General features: G+C 42.6%; 1 protein-coding gene across 1 annotated transcript in view; it reads left to right on the plus strand.

Moving 5' to 3' along the window:
• The window catches only part of LUZP1 (leucine zipper protein 1), a 64,205-nt gene that overhangs the window by 44,933 nt on the left and 5,666 nt on the right, over positions 1-13,606 (plus strand). Inside the window, exon 3 of the mRNA XM_081144892.1 lies at positions 10,394-13,578. Coding sequence (XP_081001018.1) covers positions 10,513-13,578 — 3,066 coding nt within the window. The 5' untranslated portion in view covers positions 10,394-10,512. The remainder of the gene's footprint in view (positions 1-10,393; positions 13,579-13,606) is intronic.

Here is a 13,606-nt window from a genome sequence, read left to right on the forward strand (position 1 = left end):
TCCAAACAACCCAAAACTCATAGACACAGACAGTATTATGGTGGTTACCAGAGGGAAAGGGAGGGAAGTGTGTGGAGGTTAATAAATGGTAAAGGAGGTCAAATATGTGGTGATGGAAGGAGATTTGACTTTGGGTGATGGACACACAATGCAATGTGCAGGTGCTGTATTATAGAATTGTACACTTGAAACTTATAATTTTATTAACCAATGTCACCTCAATAAAGTTAATTAAAAAAGTTTTTTTTTAATCCTAAAACTGAGTAAAGGGTGAGAACAGTGACCCCTAAAAGCCAGCTTGTGTTCACTAAGAGTAAGTCATGCTAACTGGCAAGAATTCCTTTTTTTTTCCTTTAAGCTTTCCATGATTTTACTTAAACTATAAAATCAGTACATTTATTATAGGACTTTTAGAAAATAAAGAACCCCCCCCCACACACACACCATCCAGAGATAATTACCATATAGCACATTGATGTATATCAGAGCAGTTTATTTTTGAAAAGGTTCCTAGCCTGGAGGATCAGGAATATGCTATAAAGATAAAGATAATCTGTCTTAAATGCTAAAATTAGATATTTAACATTTTCTTATGTGATCCCAAGACAAAGGAGATTTTGGGCTGGCTTCGTGCAGGTATTGTACAAGTACAGTGGATCAGTGTTTATCTAGACAGGCTGTTTTGTAGTGCCATCCTGGAGGGCTGTTCTTGATTATATTTTGTTTAACAATTTGAACACCAGTTTGGATGAAGATATTGAAAAGACATCCCTATCAGATTTATAAACAGTGAATGCTTGCAAGCTGGAAGGTGTAGAAAATATTTAGACAATTGAAACTATTGATTGAAAAATAACTTTCAAGTTGAAATGCAAAAAATAGTAAATAATTTAAGTTTAAATTTACATGGCACTTAAGATGGACCAGGTATTGGTCTAAGAACTTCATATGTTAATTCATTTCCACTTATAGTTACCCTTTAAGGTAGGTATTGAAACAAAGAGAAGTCAAGTAACTTATCCAAGGTTATACAGCTAGTAAGTGGCAAAATCAGGGTTTAAACTTAGGCTATCTGGCCTGGCCGGGCATGGCTCAGCGGTTGAGCGTCGACCTAGGATCCAGGCGATCGGGGTTCGATTCCCGGTCAGGGCACATGCTCGGGTTGTGGGCTCGATCAATGACTCTCTCATCATTGATGTTTCTCTCTCTCTCTCTCTCTCTCTCTCTCTCTCTCTCTCTCCTTTCCTCTTTCTAAAATCAGTAAAGATATATTTAAACAAAAACAAAAAACAAAAAAACTTAGGCTATCTGGCTTCACTGTCTGTAATCTTTAATCACTGTACCATACTGCCTGCAAAAGAAATAAGAATTAAGCCCCATATTTAGGTTATTAAAATTAATTAGATTTAATAGCAGTTTATTTGAAAAAAATTCATTATGAACCTACAAACTGGTAATAAAGCTGCCAGATTAGTTCGTGCAGTCTTGGGCTTCATTATTAAAACTGGATCAACCAGATCAGTTTTAATCCACCCTCACCCTTTACCCCATTGCTACTGTCTTAGTTAAGGCCCTTAGAGCTCCTGCCTTGACTATTTCAGTAGTACCCTAGTTTATCCTGTTGAATGTTCTCTCAGAAATGCAGTTCTGATTGTGTTACCCCCTTGTGTAAATCCCTTTATGCAAACAGGTTGCAAATTTGCTTCTCATATCCACTTGCAGGCATGCCAGTGTGTGTTTTGAAGGGTCTGTATAATGGTGGTCTTTTTATTACCTTTTAAAATTTTTCTGAATTAGTTGGCTACATTTCCCTCTTAGCCAGCCATCATCCTACCAGGCTGTCGCTAACATTATTGGCCTTATCTCTTTGGCATTTGCATTTGCAACCTTTGGCATAAAGGTTAATTATCTTTCCTAGAATGTAGTGCCTGGTTATGAAAACAGTGGCTAGATGTAGTTTGGCCATTACAGAATACAGTGATACTGTTACCTTCACGTATTTACCAAACATGTATAAGGTTCTCACCTTGCACCTCATCACAGTATTCAGTGTCCAGGACAGAAAAATAAAGATGACACAGTCCCTGCTGTCGTAGTTGGGTCAGGTAGAGGAATACAAATATATAAGCAAGTATCATGGATACAGTGATAGAAGTATCTACAGAGTTTAGGGTGGTGCACTTTTGTTGGGGGAGGCGCTGTTTGTGAAGGTTTTGCAGAGAAAGATACTCTTCGTCAGAATGGGGCAGGGGAGGCTGGAAGGAAGAGAAGGGAAAAAGGTCAGTTGTAAACTTCTTCCTCAAACGTTAACGCCTTAGCCTCTGCACTTGCTGCGAGATTTCAAGGGCTTCTGTATTGCACCCTGTCCACACTCCAGCCTTATCCTTGCTGCTCTACTTTTCCCCTGTGCCTCTCACATCAGCCCTGCTGAATTACTTAAGTTCCCTAGATGCTGCACTGTTTTGTTTGCCCCTTCGCCTCTTGCCTCTCTCTCCTTTCCCTTTCCTTTTCCCTCCTTCCTTCCCTCCCTTCCTGTAAATAATTATTTTATACCCTTTAAGTACCAGACCCTGTTCACAGTGCTGGATACACAGCAATATACAACAGCTATAAACATAAAAACCAGCAATTCACACGTAATTAACTAATTAAATGTGCTAAGAAGGAAAAATAAGTAGGATATCTTCCCTTAGAGCTATCCAAAGATGGAATGAGTTGTCTTGGGAGGAATGAGTGTCCTTTTTTTTTAAATCCTCACCCAAAGATATGTGGTTTTTATTTTATTTTTATTGCTTCTTAGAGATGGAGAGGGAGAGGAAGAGAAAGAGAAAGAGAAAGAAAGAAACATTGATTGGTTGCCTCTCATATGCGCCCAGCTGGGGATCAAACCGCAATCTGAGTATGTGCCCTAACTGGGAATTGAACCCTCGACCCTTTGGTGCATGGTAGGATGCTCTAATCAACTGAGCCACACTGGCCAGGATGAGTGTTTTTCTTGTCATTAGGAGTGCTTGAATAGAAGTTGAATGATTATTTCCTAGATAACTTCTTCATTGAGTGGCAGGTTGGATTCAGATCTCTAAATCCTTCCAACCTGGGGAATCTACATGCTGGTTGGGCTACTAACCCTGAGCTTTGCACATCTAAAATACATGAATTTGTAATTCTGGGAAGGATCATTTAAACCCAGTAATTAAGTAGAAATACTCAAGAAGTGGTGGTAAGATATAGGCAACCTAAGGTTTCAAGACAATGGTAATTAGAAATGGTCAGGAGGCAGCTGCTTAGAAATAGTTCTCCCATTTTCTTTTAGATCAGGGGGTCCACAGGCCCACTGCCTGTTTTTGTAAATAAAGTTTATTGAAACATAGCCATGTCATGTGCTTACGTATTGTGTATGACCGCTTTACGCTACAGTGGCAGAGTTGAGCAGTTGGGACAGAGATCTTAGGTCTCTGAAATATTTACTATAAAACTAAGTCGTATATTTATGTGAATACTGTCAAACTTTAATGTAAGCTTACCAACCCCCCTACTTTAAATGACTGTTGGGAACAGGAAGTGAGTGAATCATGGCAGCTGTGTTGGGGAAAAGGGTAGGGCAAATTTGATTATGTTCTATTTCAGACCTTCCTGGCCCACTAGGGCAAGAAGAGCTGGCCTCTGAAATGCTGGTAGGGACAGTTGGAACTGGGTTCGAGAACTTTAGCAGAAAGGAGCCCTGAATGAGAGACGCTTGGTGCTATGTCTTTCCAGTACCAATTGGAACTGAGCTAGACATGAGTGTTTTGTGTGTGTGTGTGTGTGTGTGTGTGTGTGTGTGTAGGGGAGAGGTTGGCATTAAAGGATGGAACTACCCTGCCTTCACTTTACTCTGATTTCTGGGGTTTACTATAAAAAATTTCCTTCCCAGACCCTATCCTCGGGTACAATCACTTCTTCTGAGCAGTAAAATGCGCTAAGTGAGAACAGCAGGTTAAGAGAAGAGGGATCCAAGGAGTGGCTGCTGTATTAGGTAAGATGGTCAGGGAGGCTTCTTTATTATTGTCTTCTAACTGGTTTTATCTTTCTGACTCTTTAAAGGCAAGGGTTAGATCTTAAGGATCTCTCTACAGTACTTGGCTGGATGCATCATAGATGTTCCACAGATGTCTACTGAAGAAATGAATTTTACCTGGATAAAGATACTTAATGGGGAATGTGGGAGGCACTTTGTGGAGGGTCCTGGAGGAAACAAAGCATTTATTTCTCTGGTTATATTTAGGGCCAAAAGGTCAGAGATAGTGACACTTTAAATCCATTTTCAATCTGTTTTCTTGTTTTTCCTGGGTAGAGGCTTGATCTTAGCCAGTAGCTCTTTTTAGGAGGATTCTGCCTGGTGAAACTTACCTTAAGTATACACAGGACTTTTCAAAGTGCTTTGGCTGACTTGATATTTTTGCTTTGAGGTAGGCTGGACTGACATTTTTTCAGAGAAATGAAATGATATATAGAGAAGATGAGTGACTTGGTGAAACAGGATAGCATTCTAAAAATAATATGGACTTTATTTTTAAATATATCTTTATTGATTTCAGAGAGAGGAAGGGAGAGAGAAACATCTATGAGAGTCATTGATTGGCTGCCTCCTGCATGTCCCAGACTGGGGACCGAGCCCACAATCCAGGCATGTGCCCTGACCGGGAATTGAACCGCGATCTCCTGGGTCCTAGGTTGATGCTCAGCCACTGAGCCAATAATATGGACTTTAGAAGTACACTCACCCAAGGATATGTATATGCCTCCACTGATTCTAGAGAGAAAAATGGAGAGCGAGGAGGAACATTGGCATGAGAGAGAAACATTGATTGGTCACCTCCTTCCTCCCCTCCTAAGCCTTGACTGGGAACCCAACCCCCAGCTCTGGTTCGACCCCTGACTGGGAATTAAACCCTCAGCCTGTTGGTGTACAGGACAGTGCTCCAACCAATTTAGCCACACGGCCAGGGCATATTGTTTTTCATGGATGAGAAAACCTCAGAGAAGTAATTTAAGAAAAAGTACACAGTAGATCTGAGATCCCTAGAAAGCATGTATATTAAGTACTTAATATATTGTCTGTAGTATAGTAGCGCTCAATTTGTGATTGCCCTTTATTTGTTCCCTTTATATGTTGTTGTTGGTCTATGTATAATCAGAACTGCTCACTTTGTAAAAACACTTTAAGAGTTTGTAGGGAGATGATTCTATACAATGGGAAGAATTCTGGATAGAGAGTCAAGAGACTAATGTGCTGGAGAAATCACAGTGTTTACTTCTAAGTCTCAGTTCCTTCATTTTTAAAATAAAGAGATTGGGTCTACAAGGTGGTTTTATTTTAAATAAAAACTGTGAAACTATTTCTCTAGTCTTATGGGGGAAGCCCAATATGTTAAGAAGCTAAAATCATTGTCTAACCACTGTGCTGTATACCTGAAACTAATACAAAATAATATTGAATGTAAACCGTCATTGAAAAATAAAACTTAGGTTTAAAAAAAAAAAAAAAAGAGCCTGGCCGGGTGCGGCTCAGCGCTTGAGCATCGACCTAGGATCCAGGAGATCGGGGTTCGATTACCGGTCAGGGCACATGCCCGGGTTGCGGGCTAGGCAGCCGATCAGTGACTCTCTCATCATTGATGTTTCTATCTCTCTCTCTCCCCCTCCTTTCCTCTCTCTGAAATTAATAAAGATATATTTAAAAAGAAAAAAGACTAAAGTCAGTTGCTTTGGTTGACTACGTGCAGTTTAGAAGCTCAGCCTGCTGAAATCTCCCCTGCTGTCTTTTCCATAGATGAGGGGGTTTGCTGAGCCCCGTTTGAAAACCAGTGGACTAAATGACTTTTTAGCTGCGTGTTGGCTCTGAAATCCCATTCTAAGGAGTGGAAGAAAATCCAAAAATATTTTCTTCTCTAATATTTGGTACAATAACTAGAGCTAGATAGCTAGAGAGAGTAGTGAGGTCAATTTTTTTCTTTTTTCTTTTCTTGGTATTTTTGTCCTATTTCCATGGCATAGTCCTGAAAGCCAGCAGGGACATTGTCTAACAGGGAAAAGCACTGTGATTGCGACTTGTGCAGGTGGCATAGGGCTTGGGATGAGATCATTGAGGGCAGTATCACAGGACCTGGTATCTGCTGGCTGGATTTCTTCTTGCCAATTGTTTTCTCCTTTGTAACCCATGAGTAGCTTATTGACATCATTTTTATTATTTTCTGTTAATGGTTAGTGCCAAAGGGCTGACCAGCCATTTGGTAATTAGGGGGTTCATCCAGCCATTCATCAAACTTTAAGCATTAGTTATATGCTAGGCTTCCTGTGGGTTCTAAGAACACAGTGCTGAATAAGAAACGTTGGAGAGACAAAATGAGCAAATAAAACTTGAGTGCAGGGTGGTAAGTGCTGTGATGGGACCAATACAGCAGACCTTGGGAGCAAGGAAGGCCCTCTTCTGGCTTGAGGTTTGGGAAAGGAGGTACTGCAGGAGCTTCCAGGAGGAGGTATTGTCCAAGGTGGGATTTGAAGAAAAAAGGAGGAATTACCAAGGAGTTACCAATCAAGCTAGTAAAAGCCCACAGGGAAAGACAGAGTGCAAGGGTTGTGGGTCTGCAAGAGTGTAGAGCTGCTGCAGAGTTTGAAGATGAGGCTGAAGAAATAGGCCAGATCGTGAAGGACTATTCAGGCCATGTTGGGGGAGTTTGGACTTCATTCTGAGAGCGAGGATCTTTAAAGGATTTTGAGTAGTGGTGTGTGACAACTCCTTATATTTCCAGTAAGTATTTCCTGTATATTTCCTGGGCATAGCTTTCTCATTCCTTGTGTTGTACTGGTTGACTCATTATCAGCCTTGACTAGAACATGTAAAATTGACACTAAAAGCCATATGAATAGAAAAGCAATATAATTCTTGGACTCTACTAATTCAGAATTATAATTTATAGATGGGGCTATATGAAAGTAACATTTCCCTCTCTGCAAAAGGGACTTGTGTATGAAAATGGTATTATAAACTGGTATAAAGACTTGTTGAGAGGAATGTTTCAGTTTGGGGTAAGCTGGTTTTGTTAAAAACAGCTTTATTGAGATATAATTTATATATAATAAATTGGTTCATTTCTTTAAAGAGTACAATTTAATGGCTTTCTAGCATATTTATGAGGATAAGCTATTTTACAGCACTTGGAGGAGCATCATATATCATTTGTCTTCCAATAATTGTGGTGCCAGTGCAGATCCTTTATATGTAACTTTATAGATCCTTTATAAATCAATCTCACATTGATTTTTTTTTAGAGAGAGTGGAAGGGATGGGAGAGGGGGAGAGAGAAAAACATAAATGTGAGAGACACACATTGATTGGTTGCCTCCGCCATGTTACCCCGACCAGGGGCAGGGATCAAAGGTACGAACCTCCAACCCAGGTATGTGCCCTTGACCAGGAATCAAACCCGTGACTCTCCAGTGTGCTCTGACCACGGAGTCATGCCAGCCAGGGCAGGTTGGTGTCCCCCCTCACACTTAGGATTTTCTTCCTCTTTGTTCTTGAGGATGAGGAAGCTTGTAGGCTGGGAAAAGGAGACAGGGAGACCGAAAGAAACGAAGATGACAGAGAAAGCTGTGCCCAGAGTGGTGGAGTGGTGGGGAGGGAAATAATCTGGGAGAGGGCAAGATCTGAGAGGCTGAGGGAGGGAGGCTCTAGAATGCCAACCCTCCAAGGCCTTGGTGTTTTTTGAGTTGAGCATGGGCTCCATCTGGTGGCTCTAGGCTTAAAGTGCAATCAGTGACTGGAAGGGATCTTGGGGGTCTGAGATAAATGATGTTGGGCATCTCTTCAGATTCCACGAAAGGCCTTTTCTCCTTTACCCTGGGTTTTCTTATGGAACCATTGGTGAGAGAATTGGGGAACGTCCGGCCTGTGGGTCGAATATGGCCTGTGAACTCATTTGGTCTGGCCCTGTCAAGGCAAATGCAGGCAGGAACGAAATTCAGTAAATCTAGGAGCTTTTTTCGTAGCTAATTTTTAAGTTGATAATTTCATATGGCCTGTGAGTGATGTTATAAAAATCAAATGGCTGTTTGCAGAAAAAAGGTTCCCCACCCCTGGCTTAAACCATGGTTTCCTCCCTCCTAAATCCTTAGTTTTAGATATAATCTTTGATTATAGATATTTGTTCTTTTCTAATATATGCATTCAATGCTATATATTTGTCTCTAATTATTGCTTTTGCTACACCCCACAAATTTTGATAAAGTATTTTTATTTTCATTCAGTTCAAAATATTTTTTAAAATTTGAGATTTCTTTGACCAGTGTGTTTAGAAGCGTGTTGTTTAGTCTTCAGGTATTTGGGGGTAGCCCAGCTATTTTTCTGGTATTGATTTCTATTTTAATTCCATTGTGATCTGAGAGCATCACACAGTGTGTGATTTCTCTTGTTTTCAACTTGTTAAGGTGTGTTTTATGGTCCAGAATGTGGTCTGTGTTGGTGAATGTTCCATGGGAAATGTATTTTCTGCTGTTGTAGCAGTCTATACATGTTCTTTATATCCAGTTGATTGATGGCATTATTGAGTGTAACTATCCTTACTGATTTTCTGTTAGGTCTGTCCATTTATGATAGAAGGATGTGGAGCTTTCCAACTGTAGTAGTGGATTCATCAGTTTCTCCTTGCAGTTCTATCAATTTTTGCCTCATGTATTTTGATGCTCTGTTTTAAGATGCATACGTATGTATGAAGGACTATTGCGTCTTCTTCCAGAATTGATCCCTTAGGTAATCATTAAGGGATCAATTTACCTGATAACTTTCCTTGCTCTGAAGTTGGCTGTCTGAAATTAATGGAGCTACTCCAGCCTTCTTTTGATTACTGTTAACATGGGGATAGCCTTCACCATTCCTTTACTTTTAATCTATATGTCTTCATTAAAATTTAAAATAGGTTTTTGGTAGACAATATATGGTTGGGTCTTGATTTTTTATCCACTCTGACAATCTCTTTTAATTGGTATAGATTATTGATGTTTAAAGTGATTATGTAGTTGGATTAATGTTTACCATGCCTGTTACTGCATTGTTTGTTGCCCTTGTTTTTTGTCTTCTATTTCTGCCTTTGGTGGCTTTAATTGAGCATTTTATCTGATTCCATTTTTTTCCCCCTTCTTAGCATATCAATTAAACTTTGCCTTAGTGGTTGCCCTAGAGTTAGTACAAGTACCTTATAATAACAAAATAATCCTAATTTAATTTCTTCCTCCTGTCCCTTGTATCATTGCTGTTGTTTACTTCACATATAAATTATGTCCATTTAATACATTGTTGCTATTATTATTTTGAACAGTTATCTGTTAGATCAATTAAGAGTACAGAAAATTAGACCCTGGTCTGCTAGCTCAGTTGGTTAGAGCACAGTCCTGATACGCCAAGGTTGTGGGTTTGTTACCCAGTCAGCACATACAAGAATCAACCAATGAGTGCAAGTAAGTGGGACAGCAAATAGCTGTCTCTCTCCTCTCTCTGAAATCAATTTTTAAAAAATTAAAAATTTTATTTTACTTTCACTCATTCCTTGTTTAATGCTCTTCCTTTCTTTTGTAGCCTGAGTTTTTGATCTGTATCGTTTTCCTTCTCACTGAAGAATTTAACATTTCTTTCAAGGCAGGCTGACTGGCAACAGATCCTCTCAGTTTTTATTTGAGAAAGCATATCTCCTTCACTTTTAAAAAAATCTTCACCCAAGGAAATTTTTTTCCATTGCTTTTCTGGGAGAATGATGGGGCGGGGGTGGGGGTGGGGGTTGGAGAAAGAGAAAGAGAGATGTCGATGTGAGAACGACAAATTGGTTGCCTCCTGAACATACCCCTACTGGGGCTGGGGATCGAGCCTGCAACTGAGGTATGTGCCCTTGGCCGGAATCGAACTTGGGACCCTTCAGTCTGTGGGCCAACGCTCTAACCACTGAGCAAAACCAGCTAGGGCATTTATTTATTTAATTTTGAGAGGGAGGAAGGGAGGGAGGGAGGGAAACATCAGCGTGAAGGAGAAACATTGGTTGTTTGCTTCTCATACACACCCCAACCCCGGACTGAACCTGCAACCTAGGTATGTGCCCTGACTGGGAATCAAACCCTCAACCTTTTGGTGTAGGGGACAGCACTCCAACCGAGCCACACCAGCCAGGGCACTGGAGACATTCTTCATTAGGCTGAAACTAGATGCCAGCTCATTTTCAGCCATAAAGAACCACTTATCGTGTAGGTTTATTCAGAGTAGAGTACTCGCTATGTTTTAGGCACAAGAGTCACATGCAGATTTCATGGAGCTGACATGCAGATTTTATATTTGCTGCCTGACATGCATTATGCTTTCCCTCTGTAGAGTGATAATGGTCTCCAGCTGCCAAAGAAGGTTGTGGATGCCAAGAGAAAGGTAACCGTTTCTCATCCCCTCGAGTGGACTTGGACGCTTCTACGAGTTCACACTGGCTGGCAGTAGACATGGCCGAGTTCACAAACTTCAAGGATACTGCCTCCAGCCGCCACCTGCGGTTTAAGTTGCAGAGTCTCAGCCGCCGCCTTGATGAGCTGGAAGAAGCCACCAAAAACCTCCAGAAAGCAGAGGATGAGCTCCTGGATCTCCAGGACAAGGTGATTCAGGCGGAAGGCAGCAACTCCAGCATGCTGGCTGAGATTGAAGTGCTGCGTCAGCGAGTGCTGAGAATCGAAGGCAAGGATGAGGAAATTAAGAGAGCAGAGGACCTGTGTCAGCTGATGAAGGAGAAACTCGAAGAGGAGGAGAACCTCACCCGGGAGCTGAAGTCCGAGATTGAGCGGCTTCAGAAACGAATGGCCGAGCTTGAGAAGCTAGAGGAGGCCTTCAGCAGGAGTAAGAATGACTGTACCCAACTCTGTTTGAGCCTGAATGAGGAGAGAAACCTCACGAAGAAAATCTCCTCTGAGCTGGAAATGCTCAGGAGCAAAGTGAAAGAGCTGGAATCTTCTGAGGACCGCCTGGATAAAACTGAGCAGAGCTTAGTGTCAGAGTTAGAAAAGCTGAAATCCTTAACTCTGAGCTTTGTAAGTGAGAGGAAATACTTGAATGAGAAGGAGAGAGAAAATGAGAAACTTATAAAAGAGCTCACGCAGAAACTGGAGCAGAACAAAAAAGTGAACCGGGATTATACAAGGAATGCTTCTAACCTGGAAAGGAACGACCTCCGGATTGAGGATGGCATCCCTTCCACGCTGCCGTCTAAAGAATCCAGAAGGAAGGGCAGCCTAGACTATCTGAAGCAGGTAGAGAATGAAACAAGAAATAAATCGGAAAATGAAAAGAACCGAAATCAGGAAGACAATAAAGTCAAAGACCTTAACCAAGAGGTGGAGAAGCTGAAGACGCAAATCAGACATTTTGAATCCTTGGAAGAGGAGCTTAAGAAAATGAGGGCCAAAAATAATGACCTGCAGGATAATTACTTGAGTGAACAAAATAAAAACAGACTCTTAGCCAGCCAGCTGGAGGAGATAAAGCTGCAAATCAAGAAACAAAAAGAGCTAGAGAATGGAGAGCTGGAAGGGGAAGATGCTTTCCTGTCCAGCAAAGGTAGGCACGAGAGGACTAAGTTCAGAGGCCACGGGAATGAGGTGTCTGTGTCCAAGCACACATCTCGGGAACTGTCCCCTCAGCATAAGCGGGAAAGGCACCGAAACAGGGAGTTTGCTCTTAATAATGAAAACTATTCTCTGAGCAACAGGCAGGTTTCCTCTCCCGGTTTCACCAACAGGAGGGCAGCCAAAGCTTCCAACATAGGGGCAGGTACAGATAGTGGGACTCAAGAGACAAAGAGAACTGAAGATCGATTTGCATCCAGCTCCTCTCAGAGTGAAGGGAGGAAGTCCAGGGAGCAGCCGTCGGTGCTAAGCCGCTACCCCCCAGCTGCTCAGGAGCACAATAAAGTTTGGAAGGGTACTCCCAAGCCAGGTACTGAGAGTGGGTTGAAGGGAAAAGTAGAGAAAACAACACGAACATTTAGTGATACCCCTCATGGATCTGTTCCCAGTGACATACAGGGTAGAACTGACAAGGCTCCTGACACCTCAACGGAGGCCCTCTTTGGCAAGAGGGGGCAGGTGTCTAGCAATGGAAGTCAAGTAACTCAGGCTGCAGACACTGGCAGTTCTAAGGCCATTGGCGCTCTGGCCTCATCTCGAAGATCTTCCTCAGAAGGGCTCTCTAAGAGCAAAAAGGCTGCCAATGGCCCAGAGGTTGATACCAGTTCCCAAAATTCCAAGGCTTCACTTTTATCAAAGTATCCGTATAGCTCCAGAAGCCAAGAGAACATTCTTCAGGGTTTTTCAACCCCAAATAAAGGAATTGATCAGTCTGTAGCAGTTGTGATGGAAGACAGCAGTCAGCATGAGGCCCTGAGGTGTCGAGTCATCAAATCTAGTGACAGAGAGAAGCCAGACTCAGACGATGACATGGACATGACATCTCTTGTTACTGCCAAATTGGTAAACACAACCATTACCCCGGAGCCAGAGCACAAACAACAGCCCACCTCTAGAGAGAAAGCCAAATCTCGAGGGGGCCTTAGAACCAACTTGTTTGAGAATGATAAAGATGTCGGGACAGAAAATGAAGCTCTGAAACCTGTCAGAGCCTCCACCAATGCCGTGGAGTTCCCAGAGGCCAACGGTGCTGGGGTAAAAAGGCCCTTCAGCCCCAGAGAAGCCTTGCGGTCTAGAGCCGTCATCAAACCTGTCATCATTGATAAAGATGTGAAAAAAATCATGGGAGGGTCTGGAACTGAGGCTGCATTGGAGAAACAGAAATCCACCTCCAAACCAGGGCCAAACAAAGTGACAAGTAGCATTACTATCTACCCTTCTGACAGCAGCAGCAACAGCAGCAGCCCTAGAGCCACCCCAGGTGAGGCCCCGCGGGAGAGGCACACATCCACCAGCAACATCCAGGTTGGGCAGCCAGAGCTCACGTCAGTTAGCAACCATGTCAGCTCCCCCTTTGAGCTCTCCATTCACAAACATGACATCACCTTGCAGTTCACAGAAGCTGAAAGAATGGGAGACGGGCCCCTAAAGAACAGGCCTGAAACAGTGGTCTCTCGGAGCAGCATTATAATCAAGCCATCGGACCCGGTGGAGAGGAATAATCATGCACCTCCTGCAGAGACAATCAGGTGGAAAAGCCATAGTGCCCCTTCAGAGGTGAGCCCTTCAGATGCCAGGCACGTTACTGTGCGGAATGCCTGGAGGAGCAGGCGAGATTTGAACTCTTTAGAAGATCCCCCAGCTCAAATGGGTAAAAATGTGGCATCTACCAATGCCTACACCCAGAGGTCTTCCGTAGACTATTCAGAGCTTGAACAGCCCAAGTCGTACCTTTTAGAGCAGGGTACTCGAAGGGCAGGAAACCCAGGGGATGCCCCTGAGCTCTCTTCTAGAAGGACCCAAAGTAGCCTCACTGTGTCAGAGACGCTCACTCGGCGGAATCGGGTAGGGGATGCTGTCACAGCTGCCGCCTGGAACCACTTGGCAGGCATGGTAAGTCCCTCTTCTTTCCCTTTCTCCC

Source organism: Miniopterus schreibersii (assembly GCF_964146895.1).
Source record: "Miniopterus schreibersii genome assembly, chromosome: 8".
Taxonomy (NCBI): domain Eukaryota; kingdom Metazoa; phylum Chordata; class Mammalia; order Chiroptera; family Miniopteridae; genus Miniopterus; species Miniopterus schreibersii.